The sequence below is a fragment of the Barbus barbus genome (assembly GCF_936440315.1).
Source record: "Barbus barbus genome assembly, chromosome: 13".
Lineage (NCBI taxonomy): Eukaryota > Metazoa > Chordata > Actinopteri > Cypriniformes > Cyprinidae > Barbus > Barbus barbus.
The window spans coordinates 29151965-29167823 of NC_136741.1; the positions used below are offsets into that span (position 1 = coordinate 29151965).

At 37.4% G+C, this 15859-nt stretch overlaps 1 protein-coding gene across 8 annotated transcripts; it reads right to left on the reverse strand.

Annotated features, from left to right (window-relative positions):
• Window positions 1–443: 443 nt before the first annotated feature.
• On the reverse strand, window positions 444–14232 carry LOC306879157 (guanine nucleotide-binding protein G(I)/G(S)/G(T) subunit beta-1-like). Of its 8 annotated transcripts, none has more exons than XM_079431934.1 (12): window positions 10067–10117; window positions 9257–9400; window positions 7393–7500; window positions 6349–6387; window positions 5788–5894; window positions 5281–5344; window positions 4573–4735; window positions 4011–4077; window positions 2724–2925; window positions 2371–2587; window positions 1491–1606; window positions 444–725 (listed from the first exon to the last, which is right to left on the reverse strand). In XM_079431934.1, the coding sequence occupies exons 3-11, from the start codon at window positions 7447–7449 to the stop codon at window positions 1500–1502; spliced, it is 1023 nt and encodes a 340-aa protein (XP_079288060.1). In that variant the 5' UTR covers window positions 7450–7500; window positions 9257–9400; window positions 10067–10117; the 3' UTR covers window positions 444–725; window positions 1491–1499. The 8 variants fall into 8 exon arrangements, with proteins under 8 accessions (XP_079288060.1, XP_079288057.1, XP_079288054.1 ...); XM_079431931.1 differs by having other exon boundaries at window positions 1463–1606; window positions 10067–10112; XM_079431928.1 differs by lacking the exons at window positions 9257–9400; window positions 10067–10117 and adding an exon at window positions 13860–14232 and having other exon boundaries at window positions 1463–1606.
• Window positions 14233–15859: the final 1627 nt, after the last annotated feature.

The following is a 15859-nucleotide window of genomic DNA, read 5'->3' on the forward strand; positions in this document are numbered from 1 at the left end:
TAGCCCAGCGATGTTAACAATCGGAACAGATCAGAGGTGAATGCTGTCTGGGGACGTCCAAAAATATGAATATTAAGCTTTCACAAGAGGGCGCGTAAACTTTACCTCTCGCTCGAGCCACGTTCATGAAAACTACACAACTTCTAGAGCAACCTAGCGCACACGAAAATAACAAAACATGATTGGCATCGTCAAAAAAGCTGTTCTTCCATCCTGGTCTAGTTTCAGCATTTTACATGACTTTTCTTGTTTCTTACATGGGTTTTATAAGAGGATTAAAAGTTTTACTAATCAGAAACATATCTAAACAGAAAAAACAGGCGGGAAAAAGATCTAGAAGATGGAACTATCAGATAAAAGGAAACAAAAGTGTTAAATAATTTGTACAATTACACTCCAACATTTGCTTTCTAGACACATGATACATAAGCGTGGGATGATAGTGTTTTGTGTTTTCTCTTATAGGGTGACAAAGAATGGTCCAAGAGGGAATGCAAGTTATTCATTTGATACCACAGGAAATCTTCTTTTTTTTTTTTTTTTAAGCAGGGTGATAAAACAAATTGTGCTCTTCTTGGTGTAGGAAAGGCATTGTTTTCCCTTAGAAGTTTTATTTCATGGTGGTGTCAGTCAGTTTTAAGGTGTTTTGTTGTTGACGATGCTGTGAAATTTAACATTCTAAAGTTGGAATGGTCTTCCAGTCAACTTTGGAGTTCAAATGATATCTGCGGACAGATAAAAAGAGACCAAAATGATACAGCAGATATTCATAGAATGACTTTAGATCAGACAACTCCATATAATCCATACAAGTTCAAACGTAACGTTTCCATTATACTGCAAGAAATTAACAAGCAAAACTATTTAGAAATAAATGTTTGGATAACAGATACTCTTATTTGTAAATTTAACTTGTGAATCTACACAATAATAAAAAAAAAACTGAAGTAGTCATTCAAATAGTTTTTGAAGCATGTCTTTCTACTTCAAAATGTCATGTTTAATTCAGCTTTTTTGAAATTATTTGTACAATTTATTAACATTTCACGAGTGAATTTTTTCTAAGTAAATCTGACACTAAAATAACTACGAAAAACAATAAAATATTATGATTGATTGTTCATAATTCAGCACCAAACCAACTACCACAGTTATACTGATGATAAGAGACAAGTGAAAAAAAAAAAAAAAAAAAAAAAAAAAAAGTATAAATTAAAATGTAATTATATTACAACATGTATATTTATCTCAATTTAATCATAACACTATTTAAATATAGATAAAAATATATATTTTTTAAATATACAAAATATAAAAATGGCTATTTGACAAAAACCTGCCCTCTGATCTTCACTAACGAAAATAGCAGGAGGTGATACAAGGATACATTTAAATGGCATGTGAAACACACAAAGTATCTCTTGTTTGACATTAGGTTGTGCTGGAAGAGGCCGACTCTTACTGTATCAGACATGTTGTATTGAAAGCACCTTCAGAGCTCAGTTCCAGATCTTGAGGAAGCTGTCCCAGGACCCTGTAGCCACTGCCATACCGTCATCGGTTACACCCAGACAGCTAACTCGGTTGTCGTGGCCGGCTAGCACACCTGAAAAAGTGCAATTGTCAGTAAACCATACAGTGTTTTATTCACAACTTTGAGAAATCGTTTTTTTTACAAAGATTATTGGAGTATATTTTTACAAGAAACCACTATTTCAGTTTTTCTACTTGAAAATGTTACTTGGCATTTCTTTGTCATTAATGGTTAAATTTACTAGCAATCTTGAGTGAAAATCGTTTCTACACCAATTTATTTTAACGGAAAGGATGAATAGCGTTTTTGCAAAAGTGACTAGCTTAAAGTCTCAATTGTGCACTTCAAATTTTTTGAAGTTTCAAATAAAAAAAAAAAGATTATTGTAGTACATTTGACAAGTATATATATATATATATATATATATATATATATATATAGATAGATAGACAGATAGATATATATTCTCAGAAATTCACTCAAAAAAAAAAAAAAAGATCAAACAAAAGTCAAAAGTTAGTTATTGGAAATATAAATATATATGCACTGTATATATTGCTCAATAATCCACATTTTAAAGCCTTAAAAAGCAATGTTTTAAATTTACTGAAACACAGTGCTCTTGAACTGTGCATCTTGCCATATGCAAAAGAGACAAACCAATGTGGCGTGTTAGGAAGCAGGCACTGAACCATATGTAAATCAACAACTGTGTGTGTGTGTAGTACGGTTGGCTTGTTTGCTTTCGGGGCGGTCACCAGACCACATGCCACTGATAGTAACTATTACTAGCATATGTTTGCAGTTTTTTAGCCATCTGCGTGTGCGTATCTCACCAGCGCGGTCAGCCTTGAGGGTGTCCCACACGTTGCAGTTGAAGTCATCGTAGCCGGCGAGCAAAAGGCGGCCGCTCTTCGAGAAGGCCACGGAGGTTATGCCGCAGATGATGTTGTCGTGAGAGTAGACCATGAGCTCCTGGTCAGCGCGCAGGTCAAACAGCCGGCAGGTGGCGTCGTCAGAGCCAGTCGCAAACGCGTTTCCATTGGGGAAGAACTGTGGGGGGGGGAATATGAGCTCCTTTTAGTTTCAATTCTTCAGGAAACTGCATGCACTACAGCCTATTCCTGAGTACACAGCTTCCAGTTTTAATCAGTACTGTTGCTAGTCAGAATGAGGCAGGATCACTCACACAGATGGCGTTGATGTCCGACTCGTGGCCAGTGAAGGTCTGTCTGCACATGCCCTCACGGACGTCCCAGAGTTTAGCGGAGGCATCACAGGCTCCTGACACGAACAGCCTGGTGTCCGGGGCCAGAGACAGACTCATCACATCACCGGTGTGACCCGCGAACGTGGTCGTCTGCTGACCGGTCTCTATGTCCCAGAGAGCACTGCGGGACAGATCACAATGCTTCAAAACTCACATTCATACTCTGAAATCAAAATGCCAGTGGAAATGAACTGCAACATTTCTCAGAGCTGCAGATAAGAACTGAAAATCTGATCATGTCTACATTTACAAGAAAAATAAATAAAATTAACAACTAATAATAAATATAGGTTGTATACTAAAATTGGTTGATTTGTGCTTATATCTTATTACATATGTTTACAATCTTATTACAATCCGCTTGTCACGCGTCACCGCCTCGGGGTCCAAACGCTCTATGAGATGCCACAAGAAAATAACAAATGGTACTAATATACACTCAAAATGTGACATACTTCCAAAAAATTATAATCCTAACCTTTATCTCCAAATCGAAATCCCAGATGGACAGACAGCGATTCATTTTTCTAAATCCTTAAAATGTGTGTTTGGGACGCTGTGAGTACGGAGACTATAGTGTACACTGTACAATTTTTTAAATGTTTAGCTTAAATGTGTAATATGAATAAACAGTGCTCATAAATGGCTGTTGAGGCTTGGACCCGGAAAGGGCAAAAAAACAGAAACCTTGATTGTTTGTTCATGTTTACATTGCATTAATGTGAACAAATACATTTTTTATTTGCATTTAAAAATGTATTCATAAACATCAAAATTAACTTAAACAAAAATAAGAAATGGAAGATAGACAGATTCAGCCTAGAAGCTTTCTTTAATTATTTTTCTTGTGCACAAGTCAGCAGTTAACACCATAAATTTGGTTAAAAATAAAAGTGTGAAGAAATTATTTTTGTCTTCGCCATAATGCAAAGGTTCAAATGATGTTACTTCCTGAATGTTGAATTTTATTGAATGGTCAATTTAAAAAAAAAAAAAAAGAGAGAATGCAGACATAAATACAAAGCGTATGCCATTTCAATTATATTTTTTAATATATAATCTGATTCCTGACTTTAAAGAAAAATTGAAATATAAAAATATTCCTGTTGGCATTGATAGCAAAATCTGGTCCTAATTGCAGATGTAAGCTTTAGTATCTGAGATATGCAAGTTTTGGGTTGCTGGGATACAGATCCTCACACTCACCAGGTGGTGTCGCCAGAACTTGTAACAATCTGGTTGTCATCAACGAAGCGGCAGCAGGAGAGGTATCCTGTAGACAGGAGGAAATTTAACACGAATCCAAACCAACATTTCTTCTCAAAATCTTAAGAAATATATAACACTTTAAAACTAAATATCTGTGAATGAACAATTTGTCATTGTGAGGAGGATGATTTACATTTCTGTATTACAATAATGATAATTTAATGGGGAAAGGTGCTTATGTCATGAAAACATCACACAGAGCAAAAAAAAAAATAAAAAAAAAAATTAAATTCATCTAAAATATATTTATTTTCCTATTTTTCTCTTGATTTAGGGGTGAAATATTACCCGGATATTTCTTCACCCATAAAGCAAATGAACAATGAGAGTGCATTATGTAATTGCTGATGCCGCCATTAAAGTCAATCAGAAGAGTGCAAAAAAAACACTAGTGCAGTTTCATGCTGTAATCACAGCTTTGCTAAACACAGACCCTTGTGTATATTCACAAGAGCCAAGATCAGAGTGTGTGAGTGTTTCGGTAGGACACGTCCTGTACCTGTGTGTCCGGCCAGCTCACGGCTGACACGCACGTTCCCCTCGCGAGTCTTGAGGCTGTAGATGGAGCAGATGTTGTCTAAGCCTCCACAAGCAACGTAATTCCCTGAAGGAGCGTAGGCACAGGTCATCACCCAGGAGGAGCGCAGAGGAATAGCGTGGACCTGAAACACAATACACAAAAGCTCAGGAAAAGACATATGGAAGAAAACAGGAAGTAATACAAATCTGTAGCACAAACCATTTCAAAAAGCTGATTATCAGAAGGTCTATATTATTTCGTGTTAGGGCAAAAATTTTTAATATTTATAATGACATTTCAGAAACTAGGTTTTTACAAAATACAAGTGCTTGCCTATGCAAAAGATGGGTAACGTTTTTGCTGAAGTGTTTTGAGCATTTTAGGTTTCAGTCGTGCCCATCCTGGAGCACCGGCACAATGAGTTACATGGTTTATTTTTTTATTTATTTTCTTATTTTACTGGTTTGTTTACATAATAGTGATGCTTGGTCTGTGGCAATTATTATTATTAGAGATAATTAGAGAAAATAAATAGGAAGTCACTGAAATGGAATAAAAATAATCCCATGGAATAAAAACTCCACCCCAGAAAACGGGTGCATCTTGCCAAAAGTCATACTGAAATTCTTTATATGAAATCAAAAAACAAAAAAAATCAAGAACAAACAAAAAGTACAAATATAATACCTTATTTGTGGTATAACTGTCCCAAATAATGAGTTTTCCATCCTGGGAGGCACTGACAAGCAGCCTGCACAGAAAACACAAGAGCACAGTGGAGTGAATGGGGTTTACATCGTAGAGGGAACGTGGATCTAAAAATCACAGCCTGCACAACAACAATCAGGAGAATTGTCTCCCGGAACAATCTCAATCTATTCCCAGCACCATTCGGCACAAAAATGGTACCATTATGGATTTTTCTTGGCTGTAGCTATAATAGTAACAACATGCTTAGTCATAACACCTACTTACAACCATCTCTCACCACCTACACAAACACAATAAAAGAACATGATTCAATGCAATAGGGATAGCATGCAATGGACACCACACAAGCTATGAACCCGTTCACCTTCACTGCGAACGGGAAACCCCTCTGTCTATCTCGCCCTGATGTATAAGGATGTTTTCAAAGGGCTTACAAATAATGCCAGGCCATCATGCAAATAACGTGACGGAGCGGTTCTGTACCTAGAATCGGTGCCCCAGTGCATGGCGTAGATTTTAGCCAAATGTCCTCGCAGTGTTCTTCTTGTGCGCATCTGGATTCGGCCAACAGGGTCGATGTTGGCTGTGATCTGAAAACGTGTGCGCAAATTAAAAAACATCCACACAGATGGCAACGGTATAGAGATTAATCTGTTTATTTAAATTAGTTACTTTAAAACACTTAAACTAGTGCTGTGCAACGATTAATCGCATCCAAAATAAATATAAATAATATATCTATACACACATACATATATATATATATATATATATATATATACACACACACATACACACACATATACATACACACGTGTCCAGGTATATATTTAAGAAAAATGTTTACATATTAAATATATTTATTATAAATTATAAGAATATAAATATATACACATGTAAATATTTTCAAAATATATACTGCATGTTTGTGTCTTTATATATACATATAATAAAAATACAAAGCACACATACATACATGTACACAAAACGTTTATTTTGGATTCGATTAATCGTTGCCCAGCACTAATTTAAACTGTTTCTTACCTGTGATAGTGTGGCATCTGCACAAGCTTTCCTTGCATCCTAGGAAAGAAAGAAATAGAGAAAACAAGTTTAGCTACTGTGGAACAAGGCATTATTTCATGTTTATGTAATATACAAAACATTTAGGGTTAATGTTTAGTATATAATAACCATACAGTAACATAAGATATGTTGTTACTGTGACATACAATTCCTTCTTTAAATGTTTTTCACATCCAACACCTTGCTCAAACGGAGTAATTAAATTGGTAGCATTATTGACCTGTTAATGTTAATTTAATCATTGATTTGATTGATTATGGCTAAAAGGTCAAAGATTTGAGACAAATTTGGTCATTTTAGAACACAATAGCTGAGGACTGGTAAAAAATATCTCAGATTGAGAAAATGTAAAGTAGCTTCATGGAGGAAGTATTGGGTGTAAATTCTTTCTGGAACTCAGTGAGGAATTAGAACAGTAGTTACAGTAAATGTTTTTCCTGCAGAGTGTAAAACTATGTAAATAACCACCCTCTATATTTAAATGTATTTTGGTTATGCAAATACTTACAGTAACAAGAGACTACCAAGTAATCAGGTTGTAAAAAAAACAAAAATAAACATGCACATATATAGGACTTAATAGCTAGATTGGAAATATGTTTAGTAAAAAAAAAAACTTTTTTTTGTGTTCAGCATAAGAAAGTCAGTCCCACAGGTTTGGAACAACTTGAAGGCAAGTAAATTACAATTTCACCTTTTTGGGTGGACTATTTAATTTGATGCTCATCTTAAAATGCTGAATAATCAGTAGATTTTTTTTTTTTAAGTAATAAGATTAATATTAACCAGGCCAATCCATTAGTCCACATTGTGCAATTTTGGAGTACAATATTTACTATATATATATATATATATATATATATATTGTGTCAAATTACCATTCATTTGATTTTAGCAACAAAGTTTCAATTGCATTATACCATATACATTTTCAAGATATGTTGCGTGTCTTGTGACACAGGTATGGATTAGGGATTAATGAATGCAGCTGTGTATCCTCACTCTGATCTGGTTCTTCAGCTGCTCGGCCTCCTGGCGTAACTGGTCCAGTTCACTCATTTTCCTCTTCTAAAGCTCTGCCTCACTCCTACTGCCGGGACACGCTCTGATCTACAGCAGAGAAAAAGAGAAAACACTTAGGTTCTAATTCCAAAGTTATCCCTTCACAAGACATGGAAGGAGGGATATTTGGCCATCTTGAAACTATCGATTAACAAAAGTCTGAATTTCAGTGTGCATGTTTCCTGTTTTAAAACAAGTAAACTGGTCCCATCATCAGATATAGAAACAACCATATTGTTCGCACTAATATTGCACGCTGACTGCATCTACAAGAGGAACACTCTGCATTTACCATGTCATGTGACATTGGTTAATGGATCCCTAGTAAATTGTTTATCAATACACAAGATCCCACCCCACCGCATTAGCTACTGAAAGCAACCAAAGAACCATTTCCTCTTGTGGTGAAATGAGTTGTTGCTCCTTAATGAAAAATGCAGAAGTACAAAGAGAACAACAGCAAGAAACAGGCTGCGATCCTGTCCTTTTATGATGTCAATAATCAGCAAAGGAAAAAAAATACCTTATCCTAAACTCTAGCATGAAAAAAAGTGTTTAAAGACAACATAAAATGCCATTTTATTTCCATAATGTGCCAAATTACAAGTAAAACAGGATATTCAATGAGAATGTAGGGCAGAACTCGATTTTATCCATTGGGAATTGATTGGATGATAAAACTGGGCGCTACATCCAAGAATGGGGTCATGTGGTTGGAGGGAGGGACTGAAAAGAAAGTAAGAGCTTGATGACATCAGCTGAAAAGGAAAGTCGTTTCAAAGGCAGAGCAAGTTATTTCATTTAAATGAACGATCATGCAGACAAACATCATGGGCACCGGGAATGTGAATTAGGAGAGTAAATGGGCTACTTTTAATTTCATCCAAAAGAAAAATGGCAATCAACTATAATAGCTAGCGTTAAGGTTAATATGCTCCAATGTCCATACTGGGCAAGTATTCTTTGTCTGGTTTCCAGGCTGAAACGCTGATTCCAAACAGCGATTCCTTTATAAAAATAACCCAACGCAATCTGAAACCCTTAAAGCCTGTCCGTTTTAATCTCGATTTAGAGCAAATGCACTCGACTGACAACAGCGAGTCCTTCAAGGCCAGCTCTCATCCTATTAGCGTTCCCAGCCCACAGCCGTGTTTTCACACCTCTCTCTCCACAGTGTCATTGACATAATCCTGGGACACGCTTGATTCAGCTCCTTCAGGCAAATCCTGTTAAGACACACCGGGGACACTGATCGGAAGAGCAGCACCTATACTGCTGACCCAAATCCTTCATGCGCTCAGACAAACGGCTGATGAAGGCAGCTGTTTTAATGGGCCAACGGAGTGTAAGCATCTAACGCTGGAGAAAGGCAGCTAATGATGGGATTAATTTTAGAGGTACGTGAAAAGCAAGGAAAGGATCTGCATGCTGCGGGAGATGCAATGGCAGACAAAGGTTTCAAGTTAACAACTGTGGCACATTCGCGGTCATGTGCACTGAAACATGCTGTTGCAGGAAGATTTGGATGAGCAACCAAGGCCAAGTTGCATTTATGGTCGATTCATTTAGGAACATAGCATTTCTGATAGCATATTATTACTTTAAGGTGCTGTTGCATACAAAAAATGCTTTTTAAATGCATAAACATTAACTTTGGGTCTTTAGCAGGCAACTGCATAACTCAAACATTAAAAATAAAAAGCCATTTTGCACATCCAATTCTGTTTCATGTTTTACAAATGAGTGATTTGAACATTCTAGGCCAACATCGTATGACCTACTTTAGAAAAGAATGAGAAATTACTTTTAATTCAAATATAGACCAATTTGCAGCTGCACAATATCTCGATTCTCAAGCAGCTGTCATCTTTCCCATTAGCCTGGTCTTAGTCGTCCCGATTTGAGCAAGATGAAAGCTGTTTAGAAGAACATCAAGACCAGGGAAGGGCTGAAGGAAGAAAGGATGAAGAAATGACAATTACACTGCATGGGTCGGCTGAGGACTGTCAGGCAACGATCAATACTTTTGAGTGATATTAGCACTACATAACAGCGAAGCCAAACATATGCTTGTTACTCCCAGATGTCTGTGGTCGGGCAATCTAACTGGAGCGCTAAAAATTTGCTTGGATCCATTTCCTGTAATTGCCATTGCCCTCTGGTGCATTATGCCATGTCCTAATTGTGAAATCAATGGTTCCATGTTTGAAAAGTGAAAGTCGGCTGCGTGAACGAGCTAGGCGTATACGCTATCAAAAGAAAAACATTTCTCAACAGTTTTCTTGAATGTCACCCAATGAAAGAATTAAGCATCCCGTGTAATGTTTCCTGGGTGATCAAACGGTTAAAAACAACATTTGGGAAGTTACACGCATAGCAAACATAACTCAAAAACTGATAAAGGCAGGCAACAGATAAGAAAACACTTAAAATTCAACAAGACTAAGGACATGGTCTTAGCTTACAGAAACAAAATACTGATAAGTATGTTGATGATGACAAGCACTTGCAAGTAACTTCCTGCAACTTGCTGAGAAATTCCTGAGACACCAGAATCAGTCACGTGGCCTTTAAAAGTTCCTTAAAGTTTCAGGTTATACTCTGAATGTCTTACCTTAGGCGGCTTGCACAAGGCTCCTTGTGTTTGACAGCCAGAAAATGTTTCTCTTGATGAACGTCTTATCCTTTCCTATACACTTGCTTCTTCCTGATTGGCTGACCTCTTAAATGGGCCTTCATCGAGACAATACGCCTAAGTCCTCTAATCTTGCTGATCAAAATGACATGGTTACAAAATGTAAATCCCTCATCTCACCTTCAGTACAGCACAGCTACTCAACATGAATACTATCAGAGTATTTGGTGGATACAGATAAAAACTACCATGTTATTTGGTCAATACCCGAAAAATGGTCTATATTAAATATGAATATATCTTTATTTATGCATATAAATAGACCACTGCTTGAACTGGGGAAAAGAAATTTAACTTTCTATGCTTTGATATCACAGCATAGAAAAGATTCAACTGAAAAAAGGCCCCGAAAAGAAAAATAATTTGTAATTTAAAATAAAAATTCTTAAAAGAGCATAGAAGAAAAAGCAAAAAATAAGGTCAGATATTAACAGCTTTCAATATTGACCTAATCAGGTTAATGCAGATCACTTTTAACAAGTAAAACGAAATAAACAGCTGATGACCATTTATTAACTATTATTCCATTGAAAACAAGGAATGGAAATAATAAGCCTGGATATTACAGGCTTACAGTACCAGGTTAATCAGGACGATGCTGATTCTGAAAAGGAAGATACAAGACAAATATTGGCTGAAACTGATATTGCCATCAATATACACAAACATGATGTCGTTCAGTGTTACAAAGCCACATCATGAGCAGGGTTCACCTTTTATTGTCTGCCGAAATGAAACTTCATTATGCACAAATATTGAATATTCTGTGCCAAAGACCAGAGGATAAGATAGCACAAAGCAAAGTCGAATGCAGTAAGGCATCAACATATGTGCTAGCAGAGCTCAATCTCACCCTCTCAACAAACACTTGATCAGAGTCAGCTGACTGCAGGAAAAAAGAGAGCTGTAAGAAATGGCCTAAAGGTGCCACAGACTGTGTATTCACAGGTCACTTTAGGGCAAATCTTTCTTAGATCCTTTCAGAAAACATTTCACAAAAACCTTTGTAAGTGATCCAAACAGCTAAAAATGTTTGCCTTGATAACGCACGCCGCCGCTGATCTCCAAACAGAACTTTATTCCATCAACATAAATTACTCCAACTGCTGGAGGATGATTCAGTTTATTAGGCATTAACAGAAGAAAAATAAAATGCATATCGCTAAAGCTGGATCACAGGAAAGACAGTAACCAGCACTATCACTATCCAAGCCTGTAATCCTAAAAGCTAAAATCCACGTACAGTAAATCTGTAATCCCTCTCAGCGTCACTCATGGAAAAACAGCTGTCCGGAGCTGGGCTTGCAGTCTAAGAATTTGTGGGACTGTTTTAAGTCCTTGCACTATGCATTCAAGAAAATACTGAATTTTAATGACTTGTCTTATTGACTTCTACAATATATTTTATGCAGAAAAGACGACAAAATTATGTTGCTGCGGATCCACGTCACAGGAATTGCCTTTCTGGAAAACCTCACAAATTTAGGAGAAAGATACGTAGTGAATTTATATGAATAACCTCAAGATCTGAATGACAAATGGGTCTCAACATGAAAATAAAAAAGGATATTCAGAAACTAAATTATCTGAACAAAAATCAATTTTGCCATCACATCCCTCCATTTATCAGCTTCTAAGGCGTCCAATGGGAATAAAACTGATTAACCACAATTTAAAAAAATAAATCAATGATGTGTGTATTCAATTCCAAATTGTCAAGCAAATAATGCACATCATAAGCCATTCAGAAGGATTTCCAACATGTAAATGCGTATGGATTACAAATAATGCGTTTGCAAATATAATGTTAAATTAAAAATTAACACTGAATATAATAAATATAACAAACGAAGCAAGGAAACCAACTCTGACGGACAAAAAGCAGCATGTTTGCGTGGCTTTCACAAATATAAAATCAATATTTGCAATGCAGCACCCATTTTGCTTTCGTTTTAAACGAATAATAAACCATATATACATTCGCATTAGCTGAACACAGCATGCCATTGAGAGCGTTATGTCCATGTTAATACACAAATCTCTACAGATAAACCAACAGAAGTGCTAAGCACCGAACAGTACAAGTTAAATCAAAACGCACTCGAAATACTATTCGATACGCGATTATTTCACAATTCATTTGGCGTAAAAATGATGGACGTGCAACGCTTTACTGCACTAGACACGTAAAGAGCGTTTCATTCCAAAATGCATCAACTTTTGCATCGAAATGTTTACCAGAGCTCGTTTTTAAAACAAATCGCCGTGTTTAGAGCGGAAAGGTGCATTTCCTCGCCGTTTCAGCGGGTTAAATCAACGGCATGCTGATATGAGTGCGGAGAGGGAAGCCGGAGAGAGGCTACGGACGCCATCTTGTTCTTGGGCCCACATTGAAGAATTCATTGATTCCGTTTATTTATTCATGAACGGTGTTCCTTTATCTAAATGCCAGCGAAGAGAAAGGCAAACTCGATCGGTAGGGGGAAAAAAGGAGGGGGGAGCAACATATTTATCCCATAGCCTATATTCCCCCGACCAATCCCTTAATAGTGACCTCAATACTGAGCTGCTCGCCCGTTCTTAAAATATTCCAGCAGCGATAATAAAGGCCATCAGGCTCCATTCATTTCGCGTATCTGAAGAGCTGCAGCGCTTTTGCTGCATTACTGTGATAAATGTTGACCGGATCGCGGGAGAAAACACATTTAACCTGGCTTTATCATCAGCAAAAGCAGTTTAGGGAGGATCGTAGTGGAGCATCACTGAGATGTCGGGGAGGGAGGCAGTGCACCCATGTACCTGAGCAGCAAGGCCTTTTAAATAGAGACTTCTACATAGTTAAGGAGATCCAATTAGGTTGTTTTAAAGACTAGTTAAAAGCAGCAGTGCACGCTTAATGCAATAAAGACACACTTGCACGCTAAGTCGCTTAAATGCACACTGGGATTCAGGTTAAGCCATTTGGACTCGTGTAATAAATCCATTTGCACGTAAATATATAAATAAAACATGCACACGCTAGAATTGCTTGTAATATTCAGCCAGATGGTGCAGATTGTAATACACAATCGGCTGGACAAATAAATGACTAATCTTTATTTACCGACTGCAATTCGATCAATATTCACATCCAGTACAAGGCAATGTCTTAACCAGCGTTTGGCGAGCAAAGATCCTCGATTCTGTCACACAGAGGAAGGCCTAGCTGGGTCGAAAAGCCGAATATTTCGCCAGCAGAAGCTCCAGTAATTAGCCAGTTAGCTTACAGACCAGCCTCTCAACCAAAACCCATACCACCCTTGCCCAAAATCAACCTTTAATGCTTCTAAAACACCCCTAACCACCACACGACCGATTTCTCACAATCGGTTTGATTTCTGAGGTAATGTTAACTTAACGCCGTTTTTAGGTGCTAGCAAGCTGACTCGCGCAAAACGGCCTCCGGTGAAGTCGACCGACTCCATTCGCGCTATATTAACGAAACGAGCGATTGAATGCACTAAATCATCGCAAATAGCTGTTCAAAATGACTGTTTTTGGTCAATTTGCCTAGCTTTGTTGTGTATGTAAATCGGTCGGCTAGCCGCTACCTGCGCCTCACCCCACCCCCCTTCATTCTCTATGGTGACCAACATTTTCTCCAACAAATTCATCCGTTTTAAACGAAACAACCAGTTCCACACTCTCGAAATAAGCATATAGTGTTCCATACCTGTTCTCAGTCGTAAATGGCCTTTGTTTATATGGCATTGACCGAAAAAAACGATGGTGTGGCTGTCAAATCCACGCATCAACGAACAAGACGAGCTAGCTCGCTAACTAGCAGCGGGAGAAGTACCGAGTCCACTTCCACAGCGACAAAACTCGCTCCAGCGGGCGGGAAATGAGCCTGTTTGAGGGGGGGGATCTCAACTGCGATGAGAAATTGCACTCATAAATGTCCGATTGCAGACTTTGGTCAACGAATAAGTCCGTCGGTGGCCACTTCCCGTTGCCTTCCTTGAAGGAGCACTTCTCTCCAGTTCAGTTCACCTCTCATCCGGCCATCAGACGGAGATGGGCGCGGTAACCCTGCAGTCTGGCCTGGGAAACCCCACGCCGCAGCGCCGCTCTTACGCAGGAATGGAATTGACAGAAACGTTTCCAAGCCAATTTAGCAACATTTGTTCACACAGCTGCACGTTTTTGGACGCCAAGCGTCTTTCTCCTGTTATTTGCATCGAAATGTTGTCATTATAAAACAGCTATACCATTATAATAAACTTATACACCGGGGCTAGTTGTCACACTTTTTCAGAATCAGAAAGAGCTTTATTGCCAAGTGTGTACACACACACACACACACACACACACACACACACACACACACACACAAAAAACCAACAGGAATTTGTCTTGGTGGCAGAATAAGCTTCCAGTACACAGATAACAAAATAAATATGTGAAAACAATAGACAATACATTTGGCTTTTTTTTTACTCCAGATGAGTAAGATTTTTCTGTTTATCTTAGGAAGTCAGTTTATAGGCACACATCTTAAAGACTACAAATGGCAATTGAATATTTCCACCTTGTCATAAAAAACATATATTTAACAAATGTGGGCCTTTTGTGACAACATGCCCCAACGGGAGCCTGCCATTAAAAATGTTTAAATCTATTATATAGTTGACAAACTAACAAATGAATACCAATGCATTTCATGATTCGTGAGACATGATACCATTGTAATACCATGTTTAACAATAACACGTATTAAAAGTACTACAATGTACAATGACACTGCTATACCTCCCATTAGAAGCAGCACTTTATTGCATTGAAAAAAGCCTTCAAACTAAATTAAAGCTTTTTTTTTATTTGGTACAGTTTTTAACTAGGTGTTTAAGACCAGCATTTGACATGTGACAACTAGCCCCATTCTTTTTATATATTAACACCAAGAGAGGGATGCTTCTAATGGCAGGTATAGCAGTGTCATTGTACATTGTAGTACTTTTAGTACTTGTTATTGTTAAACATGGTATTACAATGGTATCATGTCTCACGAATCATGCAGTGCGTTGGTATTCGTTTGCTTGTTTGTTAACCATCACTGACCAATGTATTTGCATCGTATTTCAAGGTACTTCAAAGAATACCCTGGTATTCTGTACCACATACAAAAACAAACAAACAAATAATACCATGGCAATTTAAAGGGATAGTTCACCCAAAAATGTCCCAAATCTGTAACACATTGGTTCATACAACATTCGTTCAAATTAAGACAGTTTTAATGAAATCCGAGAGCTTTCTGATCTGCAAGGTCCTACCATGTTCAAGGCCCAGAAGGGTACCAAGAATATCGGCAAAATAGTCCATGTGACATCAGTGGTTCAACCGTAATTTTATGAAGCTACGAGAATTGTTTTTCAAAATTTTACAAAAATATCTTAAATTGTGTTCAGAAGATGAACGGAGGGTTATGGGTTTGGAACGACATGAGCGGGAGTAATTAATGACTTTAACACTTCATTTAGTGTTGAAATGAGGAATTACATGAACTTCAAGCAATTATGTGATGCTTTTTGAGAAGTATTTTCATCAATTATATAGTAACAATGAGAGGGGCTTTGGTAAAATTATCCAGAACTCTAGATTTTGGGCCCCGAGTCATTAGTGTTTCACAGTAACAAAGTGTGATGAATATCTACAACATAAAAAAATAAA

What these genes read in the sequence shown, in the direction of transcription:
- LOC306879157 (XM_079431928.1), bottom strand. Translation starts at nt 7,449, where the DNA reads ATGAGTGAACTGGACCAGTTACGCCAGGAGGCCGAGCAGCTGAAGAAC. An exon ending in AGCTGAAGAACCAGATCAGA is followed by an intron (nt 6,388 to 7,392) that starts GTGAGGATACAC and finishes TTTCTTTCCTAG; the next exon opens with GATGCAAGGAAAGCTTGTGC. An exon ending in CACTGGGGCACCGATTCTAG is followed by an intron (nt 5,345 to 5,787) that starts GTACAGAACCGC and finishes TTTTCTGTGCAG; the next exon opens with GCTGCTTGTCAGTGCCTCCC.